Source organism: Microcaecilia unicolor, chromosome 1 (assembly GCF_901765095.1).
Source record: "Microcaecilia unicolor chromosome 1, aMicUni1.1, whole genome shotgun sequence".
NCBI classification, from domain to species: Eukaryota; Metazoa; Chordata; class Amphibia; order Gymnophiona; family Siphonopidae; genus Microcaecilia; species Microcaecilia unicolor.
This window is the reverse complement of record NC_044031.1, coordinates 63,397,742-63,421,865: the sequence shown is the minus strand read 5'-3', so window position 1 is coordinate 63,421,865 and position 24,124 is coordinate 63,397,742. Positions and strand designations below refer to the sequence as shown.

Below are 24,124 nucleotides of genomic sequence, written 5' to 3'. Positions count from 1 at the left end.
CAAAATATTGCATAAAATATAAAGTATAAATCAAAAGTCCAGTTATATCAGTGTAATTCATTGAAGACCTTACATCTTATCTAAATTACATGCTCCAACAGGGTCTCTTCCCCGAAGAACATGGCAACATCCTACTTACCCCAATACCTAAAGACACAAAGAAAAAATTGAACGACCTTACCAATTATCGCCCAGTTGCATCCATCCCACTAGTAGCAAAATTGATGGAGAGCATGGTGTCCAAACAACTAATGGAATATATGGACAAGTTCTCATTATTTCATGAATCACAGTCAGGATTCCGCCCCTTCCATAGTATGGAAACTGTACTAGTCACTCTTCTAGCTAAATTCAAACATGAAATTGCCATAGGTAAAAGTATATTCCTCCTCCAATTTGACATGTCGAGCGCATTCAACATGATAAACCACAGTATACTTTTGGGTTTACTTGAACACCTTGGGATTGGAGATAATAATATACTTAATTGGATCAAGGGTTTCTTAACCACTAGAACATACCAAGTTAAATCAAAAACAAACATTTCATCACCGTGGAATGCACATTGCAGAGTACCTCAAGGATCCCCATTATCACCAATACTCTTCAATATAATGATGTCCCCATTGGCCAAATTCTTATCCAGACTTCACTCGCTCATTTATGCAGATGATGTTACAATTTATATCCCCTTCAGACATGACCTTTCTGAAATCTCTAATGAAATCACGTGCTGTCTGAACATCATGGATTCTTGGGCTAACTCATTTCAACTAAAACTAAACACCGAAAAAACACATTGTCTTAGCCTCTCATCCCCATACAATAATTATAAACCCAAAACCCTAAGCACTCCTGTTTATTCTCTTCCTATTTCTGATAACCTCAAAATCTTAGGTGTTATTATTGATAGCCATCTTACACTTGAGAGCCAAGTTAACTCCATTATAAAGAAGATGTTTCATTTTATGTGGAAACTTAAACATATAAGACCTTACTTCCCGAGGGAAATTTTCCGTAACTTGATACAATCAATGGTTCTGAGCCACGAAGATTACTGAAATGGATTATGTGCGGGATGTAAAGTACAGTTTATGAAGAAACTCCAGACAGCCCAAAACACAGCTGCCAGGCTGATATTCGATAAAACACGATTTGATAGAGCTAAACCTCTCCGATTAAAATTGCACTGGCTCCCAATCAAGGATCGCATTACTTCAAAATATGCTCTTTGGTCCACAAGATTGTCTACGGTGATGCCCCAGGATATATGATTGACTTGATAGATCTTCAGACCACAACCAGAACCAGAGCGTCACGTACCTATTTGAACCTTCACTACCCAAGCTGCATTGAACTCAGATACAAATCAACATATGCATCAAATTTTTCTTACTTAAGTACACAAATGTTGAATGCACTACCAAAGAGTGTGAAAACGATTCACGACCATCAAAACTTCAGGTGATCATTAAAGACCTATCTGTTTTGCAAGGCCTGTCCTACTGGCCCTACTTAAATGCCTCAACTCTACAATGCATTAATAACTTACATCGCATTGGACATTATATATTCCTTTATTTCCTCGTCCCTTTTTGTACCGGTTTACTTTAACCTTACCTGACCCTTATTTTAAACTGTATTTGTTTAACATCTATCGGACTTGGCGATCACCTTTATGGTATAATGTAAGCCAATTGAGCTAATGGAAAAATGTGGGATACAAATGTTACAAATAAATAAATAAATAATGTTAATATGTACCAAACTATATACACGGTATCCAGAAAAAAAAGGACCCCCAACATTTTTTCGAATAACCTCAAAACTTCTGCCTGAAATTCAAGACATTTCTGAGTACAGTGGAATGCCGATTATCTGTATGTTCAATTATGTGGACCGGTGCATAGTGGTGTAGCTACAGGTGGGTCTAGGTGAGAACAGGCCTACCCAGCAGAATTATTGCGATGGAACAAATGTTTGTTCTGATGGTTGTGTGAGGCAGTTAGATCTGATGTTCTCCAGATACTAGAATGTTACTTATTATGACCTGTGCTCCATATTGATGTCTGGGACATGTTTATGTATATTACTGTTTTTATCATCACATAGTTTCCAAGTGGAGTGCAGGTGGACTGAGGTGTTACAGAATCTGAGGAATCATGGAACCATTTTGCTGGAGGTGGTGGTGGTGGGGGGGGGGGGGGGGGAGTGATGCAGGATGGCAGGGCATTTCTGCTACTTGTGTGCCTCTGTGTCATCACCCTAAGTGGCATCCCTTAGCTAAATGGTACCTGGCAGGTGTGGATGCGGGGCCAAGGGGGCACATGTTGAAGCTTACCTTGCCAGGGCCATCCATATTTGGTCCCCCTAAAAAAAGGACACATGCCCTGCCCCTCACCCCTGTCACACCCCGCCCCGTCTCCTGGCACTTATCGCCCCACCCCTGCCACACCCCCCTAAGGATGTCCTCCTATTCCCCTCCCCCTCTTTCCTGCCTGGAGCGCTGCCCTGCATTCTCTCTCTTCCCCTTGCAATGCTGACAGTCCCTTCCGGCGCCGATTCAAAATGCCCGCCGAGAGTTGAATTTTGAATCGGCGCTGGGAGGGACCGTCAGCATTGCAAGGGGAAGAGAGAGAATGCAGGGCAGTACTCTGGGCAGGAAAGAGGGGGCTCTTTCCTGCCCCAAGAGGTCACTAGACCACCAGGGCAGTAGAGTAAGGTAAGGGAGGGGATAGGACACCATTAGGCCCGCCCGCCAGCCCGTTTGTCCAGAAATCCAGACAAATGGGCAGGCTGGCAAAACCCGCCCGGCTGCCCAGTCATGTCCTCAAAAAGAGGACATGTCCGGGTAAAACTGGACATATGGTAACCCTATGCTAGAGGCACTGTGTTATGCAGGTCTGGAAACACGTCATCACAGCTCCACACACTCGATGTACCAGGTGCCAGGGCACTGCAGGAAGGCATATCTAAGTAGCAGCCACTGTGTCACTTATACAGGCATTCTAAATGTGTACCTATTGGAAACTGATAGGACATATATATATGCTGCCAATTGACTTTATATGTGAAGGTGGCGGTGTGCTGGGGATACGTGTATCTACATTTTGCTATCACCTGCACATCTTTTCCACCTGCACTATACATGGCTCTTTTCCCTATTTTGAGCACTTCACATGAGGTTTTTCTTTCTTTCTTAATCTGTTGATTTTACATTTTACCTACATGTGCAGACCTGCTCTTACAAAATAATGGTCTCTATCTACACGTTTCCATTTCCATATTTATTTTCCCACATCCATAAACTATCTAAAACATGCCGGAACATTTGTGACAGATGAGTATTGAAAACATGGAATCACAGACAATAACCGATTAATGAAAGCCTATACCTTGTCACTTGATATTCTATTAAAAATGAGATGGCAATATCTTAATTTTCTTTTTTTTTTTACTCAATTATAAATACAATGCCTTGAAAAAATTAAACTCAAATTTGATGATGCCTATTCTTGAATATGCTGAAAGTTGTGAAAACACATTCATTTGTTTTAGCAAATTATAATACTTACAATCTGTCTAGGTGTTATACAGTAGGGATAGTCTGAGAGAACACCTTCATGAACTCGCAGAATTGCTGTAATTAATTTATTTCCATCGATCTTTTCTCCATAGTTTTCAGTGCTTTCAAATTCCTCTTCCTGTTCCAAGTATTAAAAGAATTTTAAAAAAATAAAAATTTTCCATGACCAAAATGGCAAAAATCTTCCCAAACAAAACAAAGTGTATATTTAAAAAAATGACCACGTTAACAGCTTTAAAAGCAAAGAGTATATGTAGTTAGTTTTGTGCAAGAAATAGAAGACATTTATGCAATTTAGCAGATGATGTGAGGCATTAATTTGACTGTGACAGACTATGTTTTTGTAGATCTTGTGCACAAAATCTACATGCACACAACTGAAATAATAATAAAAAAAAAGATTAAAAAAACTAGGACTTCATTAAACCAAAACTAGAAAAGGGTCTGCCAACTCAGATTCTACTCCACTTGCTGGCATGGCCATCTCAGAGGCAGGACATCCAGCAGGAACACTCATTGACACTAAGTGAAATTACACAGAAGTACTTTTAAAACAAATAGGAGGAAATTTTTCACTCAAAGAGTGGTTTGGCTCTGGAGCTAGTTGCTAGAGGATGTGGTGTCAGCGGTTGGCGTATCTGGGTTTAGAAAAGGTTGAGGTAGATATGGGGAAGGCCACGGCTTGCCCCGGCATTGGTGACATAAAATGGTGCTACTATTTGGGTTTCTGCCAGGTACTTGTGACCTGGATTGGCCACTGCTAGAAGGAGGATCCTGGGCTAGATGGACCATTGGTCTGACCCAGGTATGGCTATTCTTATGTTCTAACTAGATAATGATGGAGTGTATGTTTTTAAACAAATATGCTGGACTGATATACAGATTTGTTTTGGCAATATAAGTTGATATACAGCCAAAATTTATCCATACATCTTGAGGGGCCAGGGAATTCTGGGAGGGATAGAGCCTCAACATATACATATAATGGTGATATGCAGCTGCTAAACGGCCTGCAAAAGCAAATTATCCATATATCACTGTCTATTTTTAGCATCAAGATATATGGATACTATGGCATATAGACACTTCATCATGTTCAGTATTTTTTTTTTTGCTTCAAACTCCTAAACGTATGTGAGAAAATAGGTGCCAGTTTATCACTTTATCACGTTCAGTACTATGATCTCTTTAAAAATCTGCATAAAGATATTTGAATATTGCATCTGTATATCTGCATGTGGATGAGCTGCTGCTGAAAATTCTTCCTGAGAACTAGCAGCCATGTGATATTAAGCTAGGAAAGGACTTACTTCATCAGTTCTGTGGGAAAGAGTAGAGGGACTTTCTGGGATTTTATCCCAGCTGTATTCAGAGCCCTCACTTTCAGAGGAATCACTGCTGCATGCAATAATCTCATTGCCATCTATATCCTTAAGAGGAAAAGGATCTCCATAACACACCAGGAGGTCCAGCAATTTAGTATTATCTTCGTCTTGATTGTACATCTCCCAATCTATGCGAATATCTGATTTTAAGAAGATAATTAAGTTGATTAGGGCAAAGTCTGTGCAAATGTCTCACATTTCATTCAACACATTATGAGGATAATTTTATAATAGAGGGCGTGTGCTGGGAAGGCACATATGCAGCACTTATTTTAAAAACGCAATGTGCCTTTTTAAAATAACCCATTGGAAAGCTCATGCTGCTGCCCAAAGTCACACCTGCTCCAAGGTAAAAGCAACTTTGTGTATGTATTTGCTGATAAGAATTGGCACTTATGTGTATATTTTATAAAACAGCTTAACAAATCCTAGGCGCCAGATCACCATGGCACTTAAAAATTATACAGTGGCACTTCAAATTTTGTGCCCTTGTGCACTCTGTGTTTGTATGCCCCTTCCATTGCTACCGCAAAAACAGGTTTTCCTTTGCACAGTTTGTCCTAGTTCAAGTTTGAGCTTTGTGATGCAGAAAATTCTACTACTTTTGTGGTCTCAAGCAGTGGCGTAGCCAGACCTGACATTTTGGGTGGGCCTGGAGCTAATATGGGTGGGCACTATGTATATAGGTATGATGGATTTCTAAGTAGTCTGCCCAACAGCTGCCCTGCATCAATATAAACCACATATATACTTAATAGAAAAGCAGATAGTTGTAATACATTATCCCATATCTTAAACTTGACCAGACATAAGTCTGCAATAATGGCAAACATCTCAATACACATGACAGGATCCTGCAATATAATTACAGCAATAGCATATATCCTTCAAACTTTGCTTTATAACAAATGCCTGATTAAGTAAACGTTGAAGTCTTTTTCACTTCCTCTAGCTCTACTCTATCTCTCTTCTGATGCTGACAAAATAAAATATGGTACATATCCTTCAACTTTACATTATAATATATATGCCTTATTAAGCTGTATTAATCAAACATTTAAATTTTGGTAAATATACCTTTGAAGACTTCTTCCTTTTCTACCTACTATGGAATTTGTCGCATATAGAAAACATAGCTAGAATGTTTCCTCTTATAGCTTTCCATAGGAAAAATGTATTTAAATTCGGGTATCACCTCAATAATAGCAACACAAAATCCCTTCACCTCCAGGTACTTTGTGAAGTAAGAGAAAATCCTGCAAAGAAACTTCTTAGAGCCAATGTTGCAAACTTTAACCAATTCTGAATACAAATGCCAATAACAGTACCTTTTAAAAGGCAGCAGTGAATACACACAACAGCAATACGCATCTCATTGGAAAGGCCAGACAAGTCAGAATCCTAGATCCACACAAACTACATGCCAGCAAAATCTCTCACCTGCTGGATCACATGCAGAACACAGACCAACCCTCATCAATTATAGAATTAAGGACCAAAAATCAGAAATTGTCTTGTAGCCTGGCATTAGTCCTTCCCTTCCTTACCCCCCTAACCATCCTTGTAGCCTGGCATCGGCCTTTCCCTTCCCTATCCATGATCCAGCCCTTCTACTCTACCCCCACTATCCATTCCCATAGCCCAGCATCAGTCCTTCCCTTCCCCACCATCCATCTGATAACTAGGCATCTGCCCCACCCCTCCCTGCACGCAGCCTAGCATTAGCCCTGTCCTACCCCCTTACCCATAACTCCCTAGTATGGCATCCCCTCACCCCCACCCAGAAACCTGCCCACATTAAATATAAAGCTTTTAAATAATAACAATATTATTATTATTTTAACCTGGGCACTGCAGAGACTTCCCCACCCAAAAACCCACCAACATAAAAAATACAACTTTTTTTTTTAAACTTGGGCACCCCCACCCAAAAACACATTTAAATTTGTTGGTGGGTTTCTGGGTGGGCTCGTCACTGTCTAGGGGGGGAACTCCTCACTCTCCCCTCCACCCCCCATGCGAGCATTTAAGGCATACCTTTGCTGGCAGGGATGCCGACTATCTTTCTCTTTTGATCTAGGCACAGGAAAAAAAAAGATTTTAAATGCTCCCAGGTTTCAACCTAATTCATGTTTAATGTGGGAATATAAATGTTATAAATAACTTAAAACAAGTAAATAAATAGATAGAAACTCTGGATGTTGAGCACCTGATTCTCATAATATGATATCTATTTTAGTGGCTCTTTCCAGGAGAAAAAAAATCTCTACATGAATGCAATAGTGCTAGTGTGTCCCTATAACCTGCCCCTCCTCCAAATGACGCACTAATTACGATTTATAACAATTTACTATTCTACCTATGAAAAACTGGCATGTTTGAACATATAAGTGAGATTAAATAAACATGCTACCAACATTAAAGAACGACAACATGGAGCAGCAGCTCAAAGGACTGCTTGCTTTGTTTGGGATGATGGTAGGGGAAAGAGACAAACCTCTGAGGAATCCTGACTAGATCGATGCATAAAGGTGGAAGCAGGAGGTATATCGCAAGTGATAAAACACACAAAGCAGTCATGGCACGCAAGTTTCTGAAAGCTGCATGAAAACAAACAGTACTCTATCTTAACTAGCAGTGCAATTGCCCCGGGATATTTATCAAAGAATGTTTGTATACAGGTTGTAAAAGAGAGCTCCATAATCAAACACTCAGGTATGCTTTTTCAAAACCCGAGGTTGACAACAAACCCAGCCTACACAAAACTCATCCCAGACCATTTCAGCAATCGCAGGAATCCTGACACTTGGAACCTCTTCGCTTTTGAAAGCAGGGTACACGATTAACATATCTAACCTCTTTCTGACCGGTACTTCGGTGGCCTGAAGGCTGAAGCAAAAACCTTGAGCTGCAAACCTCATGCTTGTGGCAGGCAAAACAAAAAACAGTATGAAACCATGTGCAGGGCCGTAGCCCTGCACGTGCTGCTGCCAGCTTCCTTCCTCCTCCCTCCCCTCAGGATTTAACTTCCCATTTCTTTAAAAAATAACAAACAGCTCTGGCAGCCAGTATGAGCCGGCTCATCATCACACCACTGTACCTCCAGCCGAGCTGCAACACTGGCGGCAGAAATTTCCTTGTGACACCAGTCTGCATGCCCCAGGGAACGGAGGTAAGGCAAGGCAGGCAGAGAGCTCCTGTTTTTTTTTTTTTTTTGCTGTGTGTGTGGCTGTGAGCAGAGCCAATGAGGCTGGAGCCCTGGCAATTTCCTTAAGTCTAAGACAGAATCGATTGGTGGATCAGGCGAAACTGGGTGGGCCTGAGCCATGATTGGGTGGGCCTGGGCCCACCCGGGCCCACCCATAGCTACGCCCCTCGTGAGACTTGGGATCATATGACCAGCTCTGGAGTTCCTGCACCATATGGCTCAAACTTGAGCTGAGTTCCGCAGTGCAAAGGAAGACCTGTTTTGACAGGGTTATGGCAGGTCAAGAGTGGAAGGGCATTGGAATTGTCTCCTTAGACTATTCAAAGCACAAAATAAAGTCATATCCATAAAATGCAATCATTACAATCAATCATAAAATCAATACAAAATAATCTCCAGTACTGTATTTCGACAAAAACCTATTCACATACTAAGAAAGTCACACTTCTCAAAAATGGACAGTAAAAATAGACATACAGTGGGGGAAATAAGTATTTGATCCCTTGCTGATTTTGTAAGTTTGCCCACTGACAAAGACATGAGCAGCCCATAATTGAAGGGTAGGTTATTGGTAACAGTGAGAGATAGCACATCACAAATTAAATCCGGAAAATCACATTGTGGAAAGTATATGAATTTATTTGCATTCTGCAGAGGGAAATAAGTATTTAATCCCTCTGGCAAACAAGACCTAATACTTGGTGGCAAAACCCTTGTTGGCAAGCACAGCGGTCAGACGTCTTCTGTAGTTGATGATGAGGTTTGCACACATGTCAGGAGGAATTTTGGTCCACTCCTCTTTGCAGATCATCTCTAAATCATTAAGAGTTCTGGGCTGTCGCTTGGCAACTCGCAGCTTCAGCTCCCTCCATAAGTTTTCAATGGGATTAAGGTCTGGTGACTGGCTAGGCCACTCCATGACCCTAATGTGCTTCTTCCTGAGCCACTCCTTTGTTGCCTTGGCCGTATGTTTTGGGTCATTGTCGTGCTGGAAGACCCAGCCACGACCCATTTTTAAGGCCCTGGCGGAGGGAAGGAGGTTGTCACTCAGAATTGTACGGTACATGGCCCCATCCATTCTCCCATTGATGCGGTGAAGTAGTCCTGTGCCCTTAGCAGAGAAACACCCCCAAAACATAACATTTCCACCTCCATGCTTGACAGTGGGGACGGTGTTCTTTGGGTCATAGGCAGCATTTCTCTTCCTCCAAACACGGCGAGTTGAGTTCATGCCAAAGAGCTCAATTTTTGTCTCATCTGACCACAGCACCTTCTCCCAATCACTCTCGGCATCATCCAGGTGTTCACTGGCAAACTTCAGACGGGCCGTCACATGTGCCTTCCGGAGCAGGGGGACCTTGCGGGCACTGCAGGATTGCAATCCGTTATGTCGTAATGTGTTACCAATGGTTTTCGTGGTGACAGTGGTCCCAGCTGCCTTGAGATCATTGACAAGTTCCCCCCTTGTAGTTGTAGGCTGATTTCTAACCTTCCTCATGATCAAGGATACCCCACGAGGTGAGATTTTGCGTGGAGCCCCAGATCTTTGTCGATTGACAGTCATTTTGTACTTCTTCCATTTTCTTACTATGGCACCAACAGTTGTCTCCTTCTCGCCCAGCGTCTTACTGATGGTTTTGTAGCCCATTCCAGCCTTGTGCAGGTGTATGATCTTGTCCCTGACATCCTTAGACAGCTCCTTGCTCTTGGTCATTTTGTAGAGGTTAGAGTCTGACTGATTCACTGAGTCTGTGGACAGGTGTCTTTCATACAGGTGACCATTGCCGACAGCTGTCTGTCATGCAGGTAACGAGTTGATTTGGAGCATCTACCTGGTCTGTAGGGGCCAGATCTCTTACTGGTTGGTGGGGGATCAAATACTTATTTCCCTCTGCAGAATGCAAATAAATTCATATACTTTCCACAATGTGATTTTCCGGATTTAATTTGTGATGTGCTATCTCTCACTGTTACCAATAACCTACCCTTCAATTATGGGCTGCTCATGTCTTTGTCAGTGGGCAAACTTACAAAATCAGCAAGGGATCAAATACTTATTTCCCCCACTGTAAACCTAGGATGATTACCTGACCACAAAGCCAGCTCTTCAGTGATTTACAGAAAGTCGAGTAATTGGGTTCTTGCTTCATAACTGTTGGCAAGGCATCCAATTCCGAGGAGTTTTTCCTTTCAAGGTTCTTGCTTATGTAGAGGTAAATTGAACTCCCTTGCTACAGGTAGCTTAAGTTGGCAATCATTTTGAGGTTACACAACCAAATACTTGTCTGATCTTACTACTACTTATCATTTCTAAAGTGCTACTATACGTACGCAGCACTGTACACGTGAACATGAAGAGACAGTTCCTGCTTGACAGAGCTTACAATCTATTTAGATTGTAAGCTCTTTTGAGCAGGGACTGTCTCTTTGTATCAGGTGTTCAGCGCTGCGTGCGTCTGGTAGCGCTATACAAATGCTAATAATAATAATAATTAGGACAGTCAAACAGGACAATCAAGAGATAAGGGAATATTAAAGTGAACATGATAAAATAAGGGTTCTGAACAAGTGAATATGGGTTAGAAGTTAAAAGCTGCATCAAAAAGGTGGGCTTTTAGCTTAGATTTGAAGATTGCCAGAGATGGAGCTTAACGTACCGGCTCAGGAAGTCTATTCCAGGCATATGGTGCAGCAAGATAAAAGGAACGAAGTCTGGAGTTAGCAGTGGAGGAGAAGGGTGCAGATAAGAGAGATTTACCCAGTGAACGGAGTTCCCTGGGAGGAATGTAGGGAGAGATGAGAGTGGAGAGGTACTGAGGAGCTGCAGAGTGAATGCACTTATAGGTCAATAAGAGAAGTTTGAACTGTATGCGGAAACGGATAGGAAGCCAGTGAAGTGATGAGGAGAGGGCTAATATGAACATAACGACACTGGCGGAATATTAGTCGTGCAGCAGAATTTTGAACAGATTGAAGAGGAGAGAGATGGCTAAGTGGGAGACCTGTGAGAAGCAAGTTGCAATAGTCTAAGCGAGAGGTGATAAGAGTGTGGATGAGGTTCTGGTAGTGTGCTCAGAAAGGAAAGGGCGAGTTTTGCTGATATTATAGAGAAAGAAATGACAGGTTTTAGCAGTCTGCTGAATATGTGCAGAGAAGGAGAGGGAAGAGTCGAAGATGACCCCAAGGTTACGAGCTGATGAGACAGGAAGGATGAGGTTGGTTTAGGGGGAAAGATGAGAAGTTCAGTCTTGGTCATGTTTAGTTTCAGATGGCTCTGAGAAATCCAGGCAGCAATGTCAGACAGGCAGGCTGATACTTTGGCCTGGATTTCGGCTGAGATTTCTGGTGTGGAGAGGTAGATCTGGGAGTCATCAGCATAAAGATGATGCTGAAAACCATGGGATGAGATCAGAGTACCATCGGAAGAAGTATAGATGGAGAAAAGAAGAGGTCCCAGGACGGATCCCTGAGGTACACCAACTGACAGTGGGATAGAAGTAGAGAAGGATCCACTAGAGTATACACTAAAGGTACGCTGGGAGAGATAAGAAGAAAACCAGGAAAGAACAGAGCCTTGAAATCCAAGTGAGGACAGCGTATCAAGGAATAGGCTGTGATCAACAGTGTCAAAAGCAGTAGATAGATCGAGAAGGTTGAGGATAGAATAGAGACCTTTGGATCTGGCCAGGAACAGATCATTGGTGACTTTAGCAAGCACTGTTTCAGTTGAATGAAGGGGGCGAAAGCCAGATTGAAGTGGATCAAGAATAGCTTGAGATGAAAGAAAGTCAAGGCAACAGCGGTGAACAGCACGTTCAAGTATCTTGGATAGGTAAGGGAGGAGGGAGATGGGGCGATAGTTGGAAGGACAGGTAGGGTCCAATGAAGGTTTTTTAAGGAGTGGTGTGACTACAGCATGTTTGAAGGCATCAGGAACAGTAGCAGTGGACAGTGAAAGAATGAGGATATGACAGATAAAAGGGATGACAGTAGGAGAGATAGTGTTAAGTAGATGGGTGGGAATAGGATCAGAGGAATAGGTAGTTAGTTTTGATGAGGAAAGAAGGTGTAGTTTCCTCTTCAGTGATTTCAGAAAAGGAAGAAAAGGAGGCAGGGGTTGGAGGGTTGAGAGAATGGACTAAGGGAAGGAGAGTTGGAGGTGACCTGGTTGAGAATTCAAGTTTAATCTTGTGAACCTTATCATGAAAGAACTCAGCCAGAGTCTGGGGGGAAATGAAAGCGGGGATGGAGGTGAAGGCACTTTGAGGAGAGAGTTCAGTGTGGCAAAGAGATGTCGAGGGTTTGAGCCAAGAGAATTTGTCAACTGGATGTAATAGTCCTGTTTGGCAAGTAAAAGAGCAGACTGGAAGGAGGTCAGCAAGAATTTGAAATGTATGAAGTCAGCATGAGCACGGGATTTCAGCCAAAGGCGTTCGGCAGAGCGGTAGGAACGTAGGTAGCGGATTCTAGAGGTCAGCCAAGGTTGGGGTTTGGTACGTTTTACAGAACGGGGAATGGGAGGAGCGAGAGTATCCAGAGCAGAGGACAGAATAGTATTATAGGAAGAGACAGCTTCATTGACAGACTTGGATAATATAGTGGTAGAGAGGAGATTTGAAACATTGGAAGACATAGTATATTTAAGATCAAGTTTTCATGATACAGGGCATAGGAAACAGGGGTCTCCTATATCCTGCCTGAAGCTCCTGAAGCAGCTTCTGAACAGTGTCAGACAAGATGTTTGTGTGGTGTGTCTAAGGGCCTAAAGACAGTTTGACCTATCTTGTGCGTTTGATTTGGTAGACCACAATAGTCTCTTACGTATTCTGGACAGCATAGGAATAACTGGCAATGTTCATAAATGGTTTTCAGGCTTTTTAAAAGATCATTTTTATAGAGTGAGGTTGGATGGTGACTGTTCTGAGAGTTGGAATAATCAATGTGGGGTTCCACAGGGATCGCCATTATCGCCTGTTCTTTTTAATGTTTACTTACATTCATTGGGATTTTGTTTTAGAAAAGTTGGGAGTTTACCTTTTCATCTATGCTGCTTTTACGATTATAGTCCCCATCACCTTTTCAGTTATCTTGCACTTAAGAGTTATTGCAAAACATCTTAAAAGAAATAGAACACTGGATGCTAAAGCATAAGCTCAAATTAAATTCAGATAAAACAAAATTTATGTTAATTAGTTGCGACCCTGACAATGGATGAAAAGAGTATCATCATGATAAATAAGACAGTATCAATTTTCTTCATCCATTACGATTCTGGGGGTATGGTTACATAAGTACATAAGTAGTGCCATACTGGGAAAGACCAAAGGTCCATCTAGCCCAGCATCCTGTCACCGACAGTGGCCAATCCAGGTCAAGGGCACCTGGCACGCTCCCCAAACGTAAAAACATTCCAGACAAGTTATACCTAAAAATGCGGAATTTTTCCAAGTCCATTTAATAGCGGTCTATGGACTTGTCCTTTAGGAATCTATCTAACCCCTTTTTAAACTCCGTCAAGCTAACCGCCCGTACCACGTTCTCCGGCAACGAATTCCAGAGTCTAATTACACGTTGGGTGAAGAAAAATTTTCTCCGATTCGTTTTAAATTTACCACACTGTAGCTTCAACTCATGCCCTCTAGTCCTAGTATTTTTGGATAGCGTGAACAGTCGCTTCACATCCACCCGATCCATTCCACTCATTATTTTATACACTTCTATCATATCTCCCCTCAGCCGTCTCTTCTCCAAGCTGAAAAGCCCTAGCCTTCTCAGCCTCTCTTCGTAGGAAAGTCGTCCCATCCCCACTATCATTTTCGTCGCCCTTCGCTGTACCTTTTCCAATTCTACTATATCTTTTTTGAGATACGGAGACCAGTACTGAACACAATACTCCAGGTGCGGTTGCACCATGGAGCGATACAAAGGCATTATAACATCCGCACACCTGGACTCCATACCCTTCCTAATAACACCCAACATTCTATTCGCTTTCCTAGCCGCAGCAGCACACTGAGCAGAAGGTTTCAGCGTATCATCGACGACGACACCCAGATCCCTTTCTTGATCCGTAACTCCTAACGCGGAACCTTGCAAGACGTAGCTATAATTCGGGTTCCTCTTACCCACAGGCATCACTTTGCACTTGTCAACATTGAACTTCATCTGCCACTTGCACGCCCATTCTCCCAGTCTCGCAAGGTCCTCCTGTAATCGTTCACATTCCTCCTGCGACTTGACGACCCTGAATAATTTTGTGTCATCGGCGAATTTAATTACCTCACTAGTTATTCCCATCTCTAGGTCATTTATAAATACATTAAAAAGCAACGGACCCAGCACAGACCCCTGCGGGACCCCACTAACTACCCTCCTCCACTGAGAATACTGGCCACGCAATCCTACTCTCTGCTTCCTATCTTTCAACCAGTTCTTAATCCATAATAATACCCTACCTCCGATTCCATGACTCTGCAATTTCTTCAGGAGTCTTTCGTGCGGCACTTTGTCAAACGCCTTCTGAAAATCCAAATATACAATGTCAACCGGCTCCCCATTGTCCACATGTTTGCTTACCCCCTCAAAAAAATGCATTAGATTGGTGAGGCAAGACTTCCCTTCACTAAATCCGTGCTGACTTTGTCTCATCAGTCCATGTTTTTGTATATGCTCTGCAATTTTATTCTTAATAATAGCCTCCACCATCTTGCCCGGCACCGACGTCAGACTCACCGGTCTATAATTTCCCGGATCTCCTCTGGAACCCTTCTTAAAAATCGGAGTAACATTGGCTACCCTCCAGTCTTCCGGTACTACACTCGATTTTAGGGACAGATTGCATATTTCTAACAGTAGCTCCGCAAGTTCATTTTTTAGTTCTATTAATACTCTGGGATGAATACCATCAGGTCCTGGTGATTTACTACTCTTCAGCTTGCTGAACTGACCCATTACATCCTCCAAGGTTACAGAGAATTTGTTTAGTTTCTCCGACTCCCCCGCTTCAAATATTCTTTCCGGCACCGGTGTCCCCCCCAAATCCTCCTCGGTGAAGACCGAAGCAAAGAATTCATTTAATTTCTCCGCTACGGCTTTGTCCTCCTTGATCGCCCCTTTAACACCATTTTCGTCCAGTGGCCCAACCGACTCTTTGGCCGGTTTCCTGCTTTTAATGTATCTAAAAAAATTTTTACTATGTATTTTTGCTTCCAACGCTAATTTCTTCTCAAAGTCCTTTTTTGCCCTCCTTATCTCCGCTTTGCATTTGGCTTGGCATTCCTTATGATCTATCCTGTTACTTTCAGTTGGTTCTCTTCTCCACTTTCTGAAGGATTGTTTTTTGGCTCTAATGATTTCCTTTATCTTACTGTTTAGCCACGCCGGCTGACGTTTAGTCTTTTTTCCCTTTTTTCTAATACGTGGAATATATTTGTCCTGAACCTCCAGGATGGTGTTTTTAAACAGCATCCACGCCTGATGCAAGTTTTTTACTCTGCGAGCTGCTCCTTTCAGTCTTTTTTTCACCATTTTTCTCATTTTGTCGTAATCACCTTTTCTATAGTTAAACGCTAGCGTACTTGATTTCCTAGTTTCACTTCCTTCAATGCCAATATCAAAACCGATCATATTATGATCACTGTTATCAAGCGGCCCTCGTATCGTTACCCCCTGCACTAGATCATGAGCACCACTAAGGACTAAGTCTAGTATTTTTCCTTCTCTTGTCGGCTCCTGAACTAGCTGTTCCATGAAGCTGTCCTTGATTTCATCAAGAAATCTTATGTCCCTTGCGTGTACAGATGTTACATTAACCCAGTCTATATGCGGGTAATTGAAATCCCCCATTATTATTGTGTTGCCCAGTTTGTTTGCGTCCCTGATTTCCTTTAACATTTCCGCATCCGTCTGTTCGTCCTGGCCAGGCGGACGGTAGTACACTCCTATCACTATCCTTTTCCCCTTTGCACATGGAATTTCAATCCACAGTGATTCCAAGGAGTGTTTTGTTTCCTGCAGAATTTTCAATCTATTTGATTCAAGGCTCTCGTTAATATACAATGCTACCCCCTCCACCAATCCGATTCACCCTATCACTACGATATAATTTGTACCCCGGTATGACAGTGTCCCACTGGTTATCCTCCTTCCACCAGGTCTCAGAGATGCCTATTATATCTAATTTTTCATTTAGTGCAATATATTCCAACTCCCCCATCTTATTTCTTAGGCTCCTGGCATTCGCATATAGACATTTCAAACTATGTTTGTTGTTCCTAAGTACATCATGCTTAGTACTTGACAGTATTAATTTGCAATCTTTTGTCTGATTTTTATTGTTATTTAAAGATACCCGATCTACTACAATCTCTTTTGCAACCTCACTATCAGGATACTCTATCTTCCCTGTTATGGTGATATCTTTGAAAGATACCTTATCCCGAACCATGCTCTTTTGAGCGACTGTCGGCCTTCCCCCCATTTCTAGTTTAAAAGCTGCTCTATCTCCTTCTTAAACGCCGATGCCAGCAGCCTGGTCCCACTCTGGTTAAGATGGAGCCCATCCTTTCGGAATAGGCTCCCCCTTCCCCAGAATGTTGCCCAGTTCCTAACAAATCTAAAGCCCTCCTCCCTGCACCATCGTCTCATCCACGCATTGAGACTCTGGAGCTCTGCCTGTCTCTTGGGCCCTGCGCGTGGCACAGGTAGCATTTCAGAAAATGCTACCCTGGAGGATCTGGATTTCAGCTTTCTACCTAAGAGCCTAAATTTTGCTTCCAGAACCTCTCTCCCACATTTTCCTATGTCATTAGTACCCACATGTACCAAGACAGCCGTCTCCTCCCCAGCACTATATAAAATCCTATCTAGGTGACGCGTGAGGTCCGCCACCTTCGCACCAGGCAGGCAAGTCACCAGGCGATCCTCACGTCCACCAGCCACCCAGCTATCTATATGCCTAATGATCGAATCACCAAGTACAACAGCTGTTGGATAATAAATTATCTTTCGAGACACAAATTAACACTCTCACTCAGAGAGCTTTCTTTCTGTTGTGTAATTTGCGTCAAATTTGGAAATATTTGGACCCAAACCATTTTCAACTTATTGTTCGGGCTTTGATTTTGAGTTTGCTTGATTACTGTAATATTGTTTATTTGGGAGCTTCCAGATACTGAAGAAACTTCTCATTATACCGAATATAGCATTATGCTTGATTTTATCCTTAAAAATGTTTGACAACATATCTTGCTATTATGTAAAGCTCTATTAGCTCCCTGTGCAAGCCAGGATTCTGTTTACATTTTCTTGTTTTCTGTATAAAATTATATATGGCTTATCCCTACTTTATTTAATGAACCATCTTGTTTTTGCTAATAAAACAAGACTTACCAGAATTTCAGAACTTTTCACCTTTCCTTCTCTAAAAAAATATGAGAAGGGCTAGACTAATAGACACTCCTTTTTCATATCAAGTAGCACGTTGGAATAAGGCTATTAAGGATATCTTGATGTCTGAAATCTCTTATAACCAATTCTGTAAACAGATTAAAAACTTATTTAGAAAATTTGTGTTAAATAATGTTAAATAGAAAATATAGTTTAGGAATATTCAGTTTTTGCTAGATTATGTTTTGTTATCCTTGGAAATGTCCAGTCTTCGTTACTGCATGATCCGCATTGAACCGAAAGATAGGAGTGGAGGAGTGGCCTAGTGGTTAGGGTGTGGACTTTGGTCCTGGGGAACTGAGTTCAATTCCCACTTCAGGCACAGGCAGCTCCTTGTGACTCTGGGCAAGTCACTTAACCCTCCATTGCCCCATGTAAGCCGCATTGAGCCTGCCATGAGTGGGAAAGCGCGGGGTACAAATGTAACAAAAATAAAATAGATACTATTGGAGATTCTACATGAAATGTTGCTACTATTTGAGATTCTACATGGAATTTTAATGTTGTTATTCCACTAGCAACATTCCATGAAGAAGCCTGCCCTTGCAGCCGCGCAGGCTTCTGCAGGACGTCAGACTCACAGAAACAGAAGCCTGCGCGGCTGCAAGGGCAGGCTTCTACATGGAATGTTGCTAGTGGAGGAGTAGCCTAGTGGTTAGGGTGGTGGACTTTGGTCCTGGGGAGCTGAGTTCGATTCCCACTTCAGGCACAGGCAGCTCCTTGTGACTCTGAGCAAGTCACTTAACCCTCCATTGCCCCATGTAAGCCGCATTGAGCCTGCCATGAGTGGGAAAGCGCAGGGTACAAATATAACAAAAATAAATATATGGCAGAATATAAATGTATTATTATTATTACCCTCTCTTAGTTGTCTTTCTTGAGAAATACGCATGTAAAAACTTCCTGCATAGACATTGTTCTCCTACTTTTATGTGATCTGCATGTAGGTGTTCCCAGGGGCATAGTTTAGGTACAGTGCAGGTGGAATTGTGACGTATATGTGAATTTTATAAAATATACTGTACCAACTATAGAACCAAGTGAAAATCAAACACAATGGACTATGTGTTCAAAAAATATAAGGAAAATACCTCAAACGCCCAGATGTTAACACAATTCAACACCTTTACTGGGGCTATGAATTCTATCATTGGTCAACCCCCCCCCCCCCCCCCCGACATAATACTTCTTCATACTTCTTCACATATTTATTCATATTTTTAAGCAATATTATGCACACTCAATTTACATAACTTTCACTTATTATAAAATCATTTCAAACGTTTAAATGGATGTTGCATCCAACATATATAGCAATCAATTTGAAAAAAAAACCAAGCACTTACTTACCACTTGACAATAGACCAGCCGTTTCACTATCGAGGCTTCATCAGGGGTTGTGCTTCCCAAATATATCAATTCATATTAAATATGACTTGCTTGTTGGAAAATTGTGCTTCACAAAATATCATTTCAAACCAAAGAGGTTGCATATTGTGAGTCAATTTCAGCTTGCTGTAGCCTGCTGTTGCCTTCTCACCAGAAGGTAACAGCAGGCTGCAACAAGCTGAAATTATTATTAATTAGGATTTATTTAGGGGTCCTTTTACAAAGGCGCGTTAAGCTCTACGCATGTAGAGCTTGTGCCAAAATGAGACTACTGCCAGGCTATTGCACCCCCCCCCCCCCCCCCCCGGCGGTAATTTCAGATTTGCCGTGCATAACGCCTGGATGATTTATTTATTTATTTCCTCCCACATGCAACATATCTGGCAGTAATCGGCAGCTGGCGTGCACTGACCGGTCACCGTGCGTGTAGCGCGTGAGCACTTACCGCTACACCTAATTGTGTTAAGGGCTCAGGCTGGTTTTAGGCTCGTGCTGGTTTCAGTTTTACCACATGCTCTTTTCCTGTCCCATTAAACAAAAGCTCTTTTTTGCAGACAAAGTAAAAACTAGGCCAGCGCGTGCCCAAAACATGCGCCTACATTACCACAGGCCACTTTTTACTGCAGCTTAGTAAAAGTACCCCTTACTGCCTTTTTGAAGGAATTCACGGAAAGCGGTATACCAGTGGCGTAGCTAGGTGGGGCCACAGGGGCCTGGACCCTCCCAAATTTCTTCCGGGCCTCTGGTTTTGCTGGTGGGGGTCCCCAACCCCCATCAGCTGAAGCCTTCATGCATGCTCAGTTTCACTAAAAGGAGCATGCAGGACATGAGGGGAAGAGAGAGCAGGGAAGGCAACGCGCCGGCTCTGGACGAAGGTCAGCTGGCGGGGGTTGGGGACCCCCGCCAGCCAAGGTATTTGCAGCAGTGAGACAGCGGGGGGGGGGGGGGGGGACACACCAAAATATGCCCCCCCACCTTGGGCTCTGGCCCCCTCCCACCGTGAGGTCTAGCTACGCCCCTGCGGTATACAGCAAGAGTTAAGTCAAACATAAGCAACAGATAATTACAATAGTAAAAATATTCAAACAATACAAAGTAAGGCATAGAATGCTACCTTACGTCAACACAATACAGAATAAAACATTTTAATAGATAGCACAGGATGTAAGCAAAGATGGAACATATCTACTCTACTATAATAAAATGCATCCTCAACGTTCTGAGAACACTGACGTCACTGCAGGCACTCAAACACCGGTTCGTAAGTTCATGGTGGTGAAGCCACAACACTCACCATGTCTCTATGCCCTGCCCTCGCGTCACACGTGATGACGTCGAGGGCGGAACAAGTAGACAACCACGCAAATGAACGAACGGGGAGGAGTAGGGAAACATGCCGAGAGTTGAAGCAGCATCGCGAGACTTCAACTCTCGGTGGCCATTTTGAAACGCCGAGAGCCGGACTCGCACAGGATGCAGCAGGGCAGCTAGCAGCAGCGCTACGGCCACGAAACAGGGCAAGGGCTCTTTCGTTCCAGCACCCAGCAAACAGGTACTTCTACACCACCACCGATAGTTGCGTAAGGGGAGGGGAAGGGAGTCCCGTGCCCGCTAGCGCCTGTTTCATTTGAGGCAGAAACTGCCCTTTTTTTACTAGTATATAGATAAGACAGAGTAACAGGAGTAAGAAACTAAGATACTAATTGAAAGAAACATGCAAATAAAGTCAGAAAAGGGACTTGAATACTATCTTAGCTAAGGTATTTAAAAAAAACCTCAAAAGGCAGTGTTTCATAATTTAAACATGATCAGACACAATTCTGCTATATTGACAACCATCGCAACACACATCAGATCCCGCAAAATCTTATAACAAACTAAAACTATATTAAAGTTTTGATGTCCCCTCAGTAAGGCCAACACACAAACCCCTCATTGCAACACACTATGCACAAACTTGTGTAAAAATCACATTTAGAACACCATTAACTTCCAGGACTCAAAAAGCGTCAACCTTATCTATGCTATGGATCTCTACACAGAAGCTACATACTAGCAGAATACGGCACCTTAGTAACACGCGCAATACACAGATAGACCCCTCAACAAATATGAAACAAAGGACCAGAGAGTTAAAGGCAAAAGCCTTAATGTCAAGAAGTCAGACCCTGCATACAACAAACAGAGAAACAGAAACTGAAATGCAAGATATCAAAGATGTGCATTTCCAAAATTGGAAATGTTGCAATTAATACATTCAAGATAAAATACTTTTTTCTACCTTTGTTGTCTGAGCAATTTTTTTCCCCATTCACTTTGTTTCCCACTGTTTTTTTCTTGTCTTTGCAGGGTCTCTGTCCATTTGACATTTCTTCCCTGTGTCCACCATCTTATTTATTATTTATTTGGATTTTGCTCACACCTTTTTCAGTAGTAGCTCAAGGTGAGTTATATTCAAGTACATTGGGTATTTCCCTGTCCCTGGAGGGCTCATAATCTAATTTTGTACCTGAGGTAATGGAGGGTTAAGTGATTTACCCATGATCACAAGCAGCAGCAGTGAGATTTGAACTGGGCACTTCTGGATGTCAAGGCTGGTGTTCTAACCACTAGGCTACTCCCCTCTGCATCCTTATTTGTCCTATCCAGCATTTCCCTTCTGTGTCACCATTCCACCTCTTTTTCAGTATCACCCTTCTGTGTTCCCATCGTCCCCCTTTTCTAGTAGCACCCCTCTATGTCCCTATCTCACCTTTTTTTCCAGCATCTCCAGCTGTGTCCATGTCTTATCATTCCCCCCCCCCATGTTCACCATCTGCCCTCCTAGTGTCCTTAGCTCCCTCCCCCTTTTTCAACAATGCTCCTCTGTGTCCCTATCTCTAACCCTCACCTTTTCAGCATTGCTCCTCTGTGTCCCTATCTCTAACCCCCACCTTTTCAGCATTGCTTCTCTGTGTGCCTATCTACCCCTTTCAGCACTGCTCCTCTGATTCCCTATCTTACCCCCATTTTCAACATTACTCCCCTCTGTGTGCCTATCTCCCCTTCCCTTTTCAGAATGGTCTGCCTTTGTGTGCCTATCTACCCTGCTTTAGCATTGCCACTTTCAGCATTGCCCCATCTATCTACCCTCTTTCAGCATTGCCTCCCTCTGTGTGCCTATTTACCTCCCTTTGTCTCTATCACCTCTTCCCTTTTTCAGCATTTCCCCTCTCTGTATGCCAATCTACCTCTCTTTCAGCATTGACCCCGTGTCCCTACCTCCCCTCCCCTTTTTCGGTATTGCCTCCCTCTATGTGCCTATCATCTACACCTCTTTCAGCATGCCCCCGTCCCTATCTTCCCTTCCCTTTTTCAGCATTGTCTATTTGTGTTCCTATCTACCCGTCTTCAGTTTTGCCCCCCCCCCCCCCCCGGTGTTCCTATCACCCCTCCCTTTCAGCATTATCCTCCTATGTGTCCCTATCTACCCCTTTCAGCACTGCTCCTCTGTTTCCCTATCTCACCCCCATTTTCAACACTACTCCCCTCTGTGTGCCTATCTCCCCTTCCCTTTTTTAGCATGGTCTGCCTTTGTGTGACTATCTACCCTGCTTTAGCATTGCCCCCTTTCAGCATTGCCCCATCTATCTACCCTCTTTAAGCATTGCCTCCATCTGTGTGCCTATCTATCCCCCTTCAGCATGCCCCCCTGTGTCCCTATCTACTCCACTTTCAGCATTGCCTCTCTCTGTGTGCTTATCTACCCCCTTTTCAGCATTGCCCCCGTGTCCTTCTCTCCCCACTTTCAGCATTGCCCTCTTGCAGCCCTATCCTTATAGTTCCTGCCTGCCCCCTTACGAGAGAAACTGCACTGGCTCCCACTCAAAGAACGCATTACTTTTAAAGTATGCACATTAGTCCACAAAATCATTCACTGTGAAGCCCCAGCCTACATGTCTGGCTTAATAGACCTACCACCCAGAAACGCTAAAAGATCATCCTGTACTTTCCTCAACCTCCACTTCCCTAATTGCAAAGGAATAAAATACAAAACACTACATGCATCAACCTTTTCTTATGTGAGCACGCAATTCTGGAATACACTACCACGCAACCTGAAAATGACTTACGAATTAACCAACTTCCGCAAATTATTGAAGACTCATCTCTTTGATAAAATTTATAGAAAAGATCAAAGCATATGAAGTCCGCACACTATTAATAAATTTACCACATGTATACCATTACTCATAATATATTTTTTTTTTATATAGAATGTTCTCCTATTACTATTCTGCTGTCCTATCATTCTTCTTGCTGTTTCTTTCCATTGTTCTTTCAATTGTTCTTTTCCCTCGATGATACTTGACTTGTCTTCGCATAACTCGTCACAATGTAATCAATAACCAAGCTGCTACAATTGTACTTCCATCTTTACAACATATTGTAAGCCACACTGCACCCGCAAATAGGTGGGAAAATGTGGGATACAAATGCAATAAATAAATAAAAAAATAAAATCTCTTCTCTGTGTCACTGTTTATCCCCATGTTCAGCTTATTCCCTCTCTTCCCTTGTTCCCGCACCCAGTATCTTTCCACTTCCCGCTCCCCCTCATATGGCATCTTTCCCTCCTCCATAACCCCACCCTCTGATATGGCATCTTTCCCTCTTCTGTGACCCCACCTCGGTATGGCATCTTTCCCTCCTCTGTAACCCCTCTCCTCTGTGAAACCCTCCCCCCAATATGGCATCTTTCCCTCTACTCTAGTCCCTCACTCTCATTTCTTTTCTTTCTTCCCTGCTTCCTGGTGAGTCCTGCAACTGGCCCATCCCTTCCTCTCACTCCCCACTTTCCCATGACCCTCCATATTTTTTTAGTGACTCGGCAGCAGCAGCAACAGCAGCACAGCAGCAGCAGCAGAAGCGATTAAGACATAGTGCTGATGCGATGAGGGCCTTCCCCCTGTGAGTCCCGCCTATGCGGAAACAGGAAGCTGAAAAAGTAGGAGGGACTCACAGAGGGAAGGCCCTGACACTGGCAGTCTATCTTAATCGCTTCTTGATTGCTACTGCTGCTGAGTCGTTAAAAAAAAGTATGGAGGGTCACGGGAAAGAGGGGAGCGA

The 24,124-nt window shown here is 42.9% G+C and overlaps 1 protein-coding gene across 1 annotated transcript in view; it reads right to left on the bottom strand.

Annotated features, from left to right (window-relative positions):
• Positions 1–24,124, bottom strand: part of DLEC1 (DLEC1 cilia and flagella associated protein) — a 363,928-nt gene that overhangs the window by 53,131 nt on the left and 286,673 nt on the right. Inside the window, exons 30-31 of the mRNA XM_030197931.1 lie at positions 4,897–5,111; positions 3,576–3,704 (exon numbers count right to left, since the gene is read on the bottom strand). Coding sequence (XP_030053791.1) covers positions 3,576–3,704; positions 4,897–5,111 — 344 coding nt within the window. The remainder of the gene's footprint in view (positions 1–3,575; positions 3,705–4,896; positions 5,112–24,124) is intronic.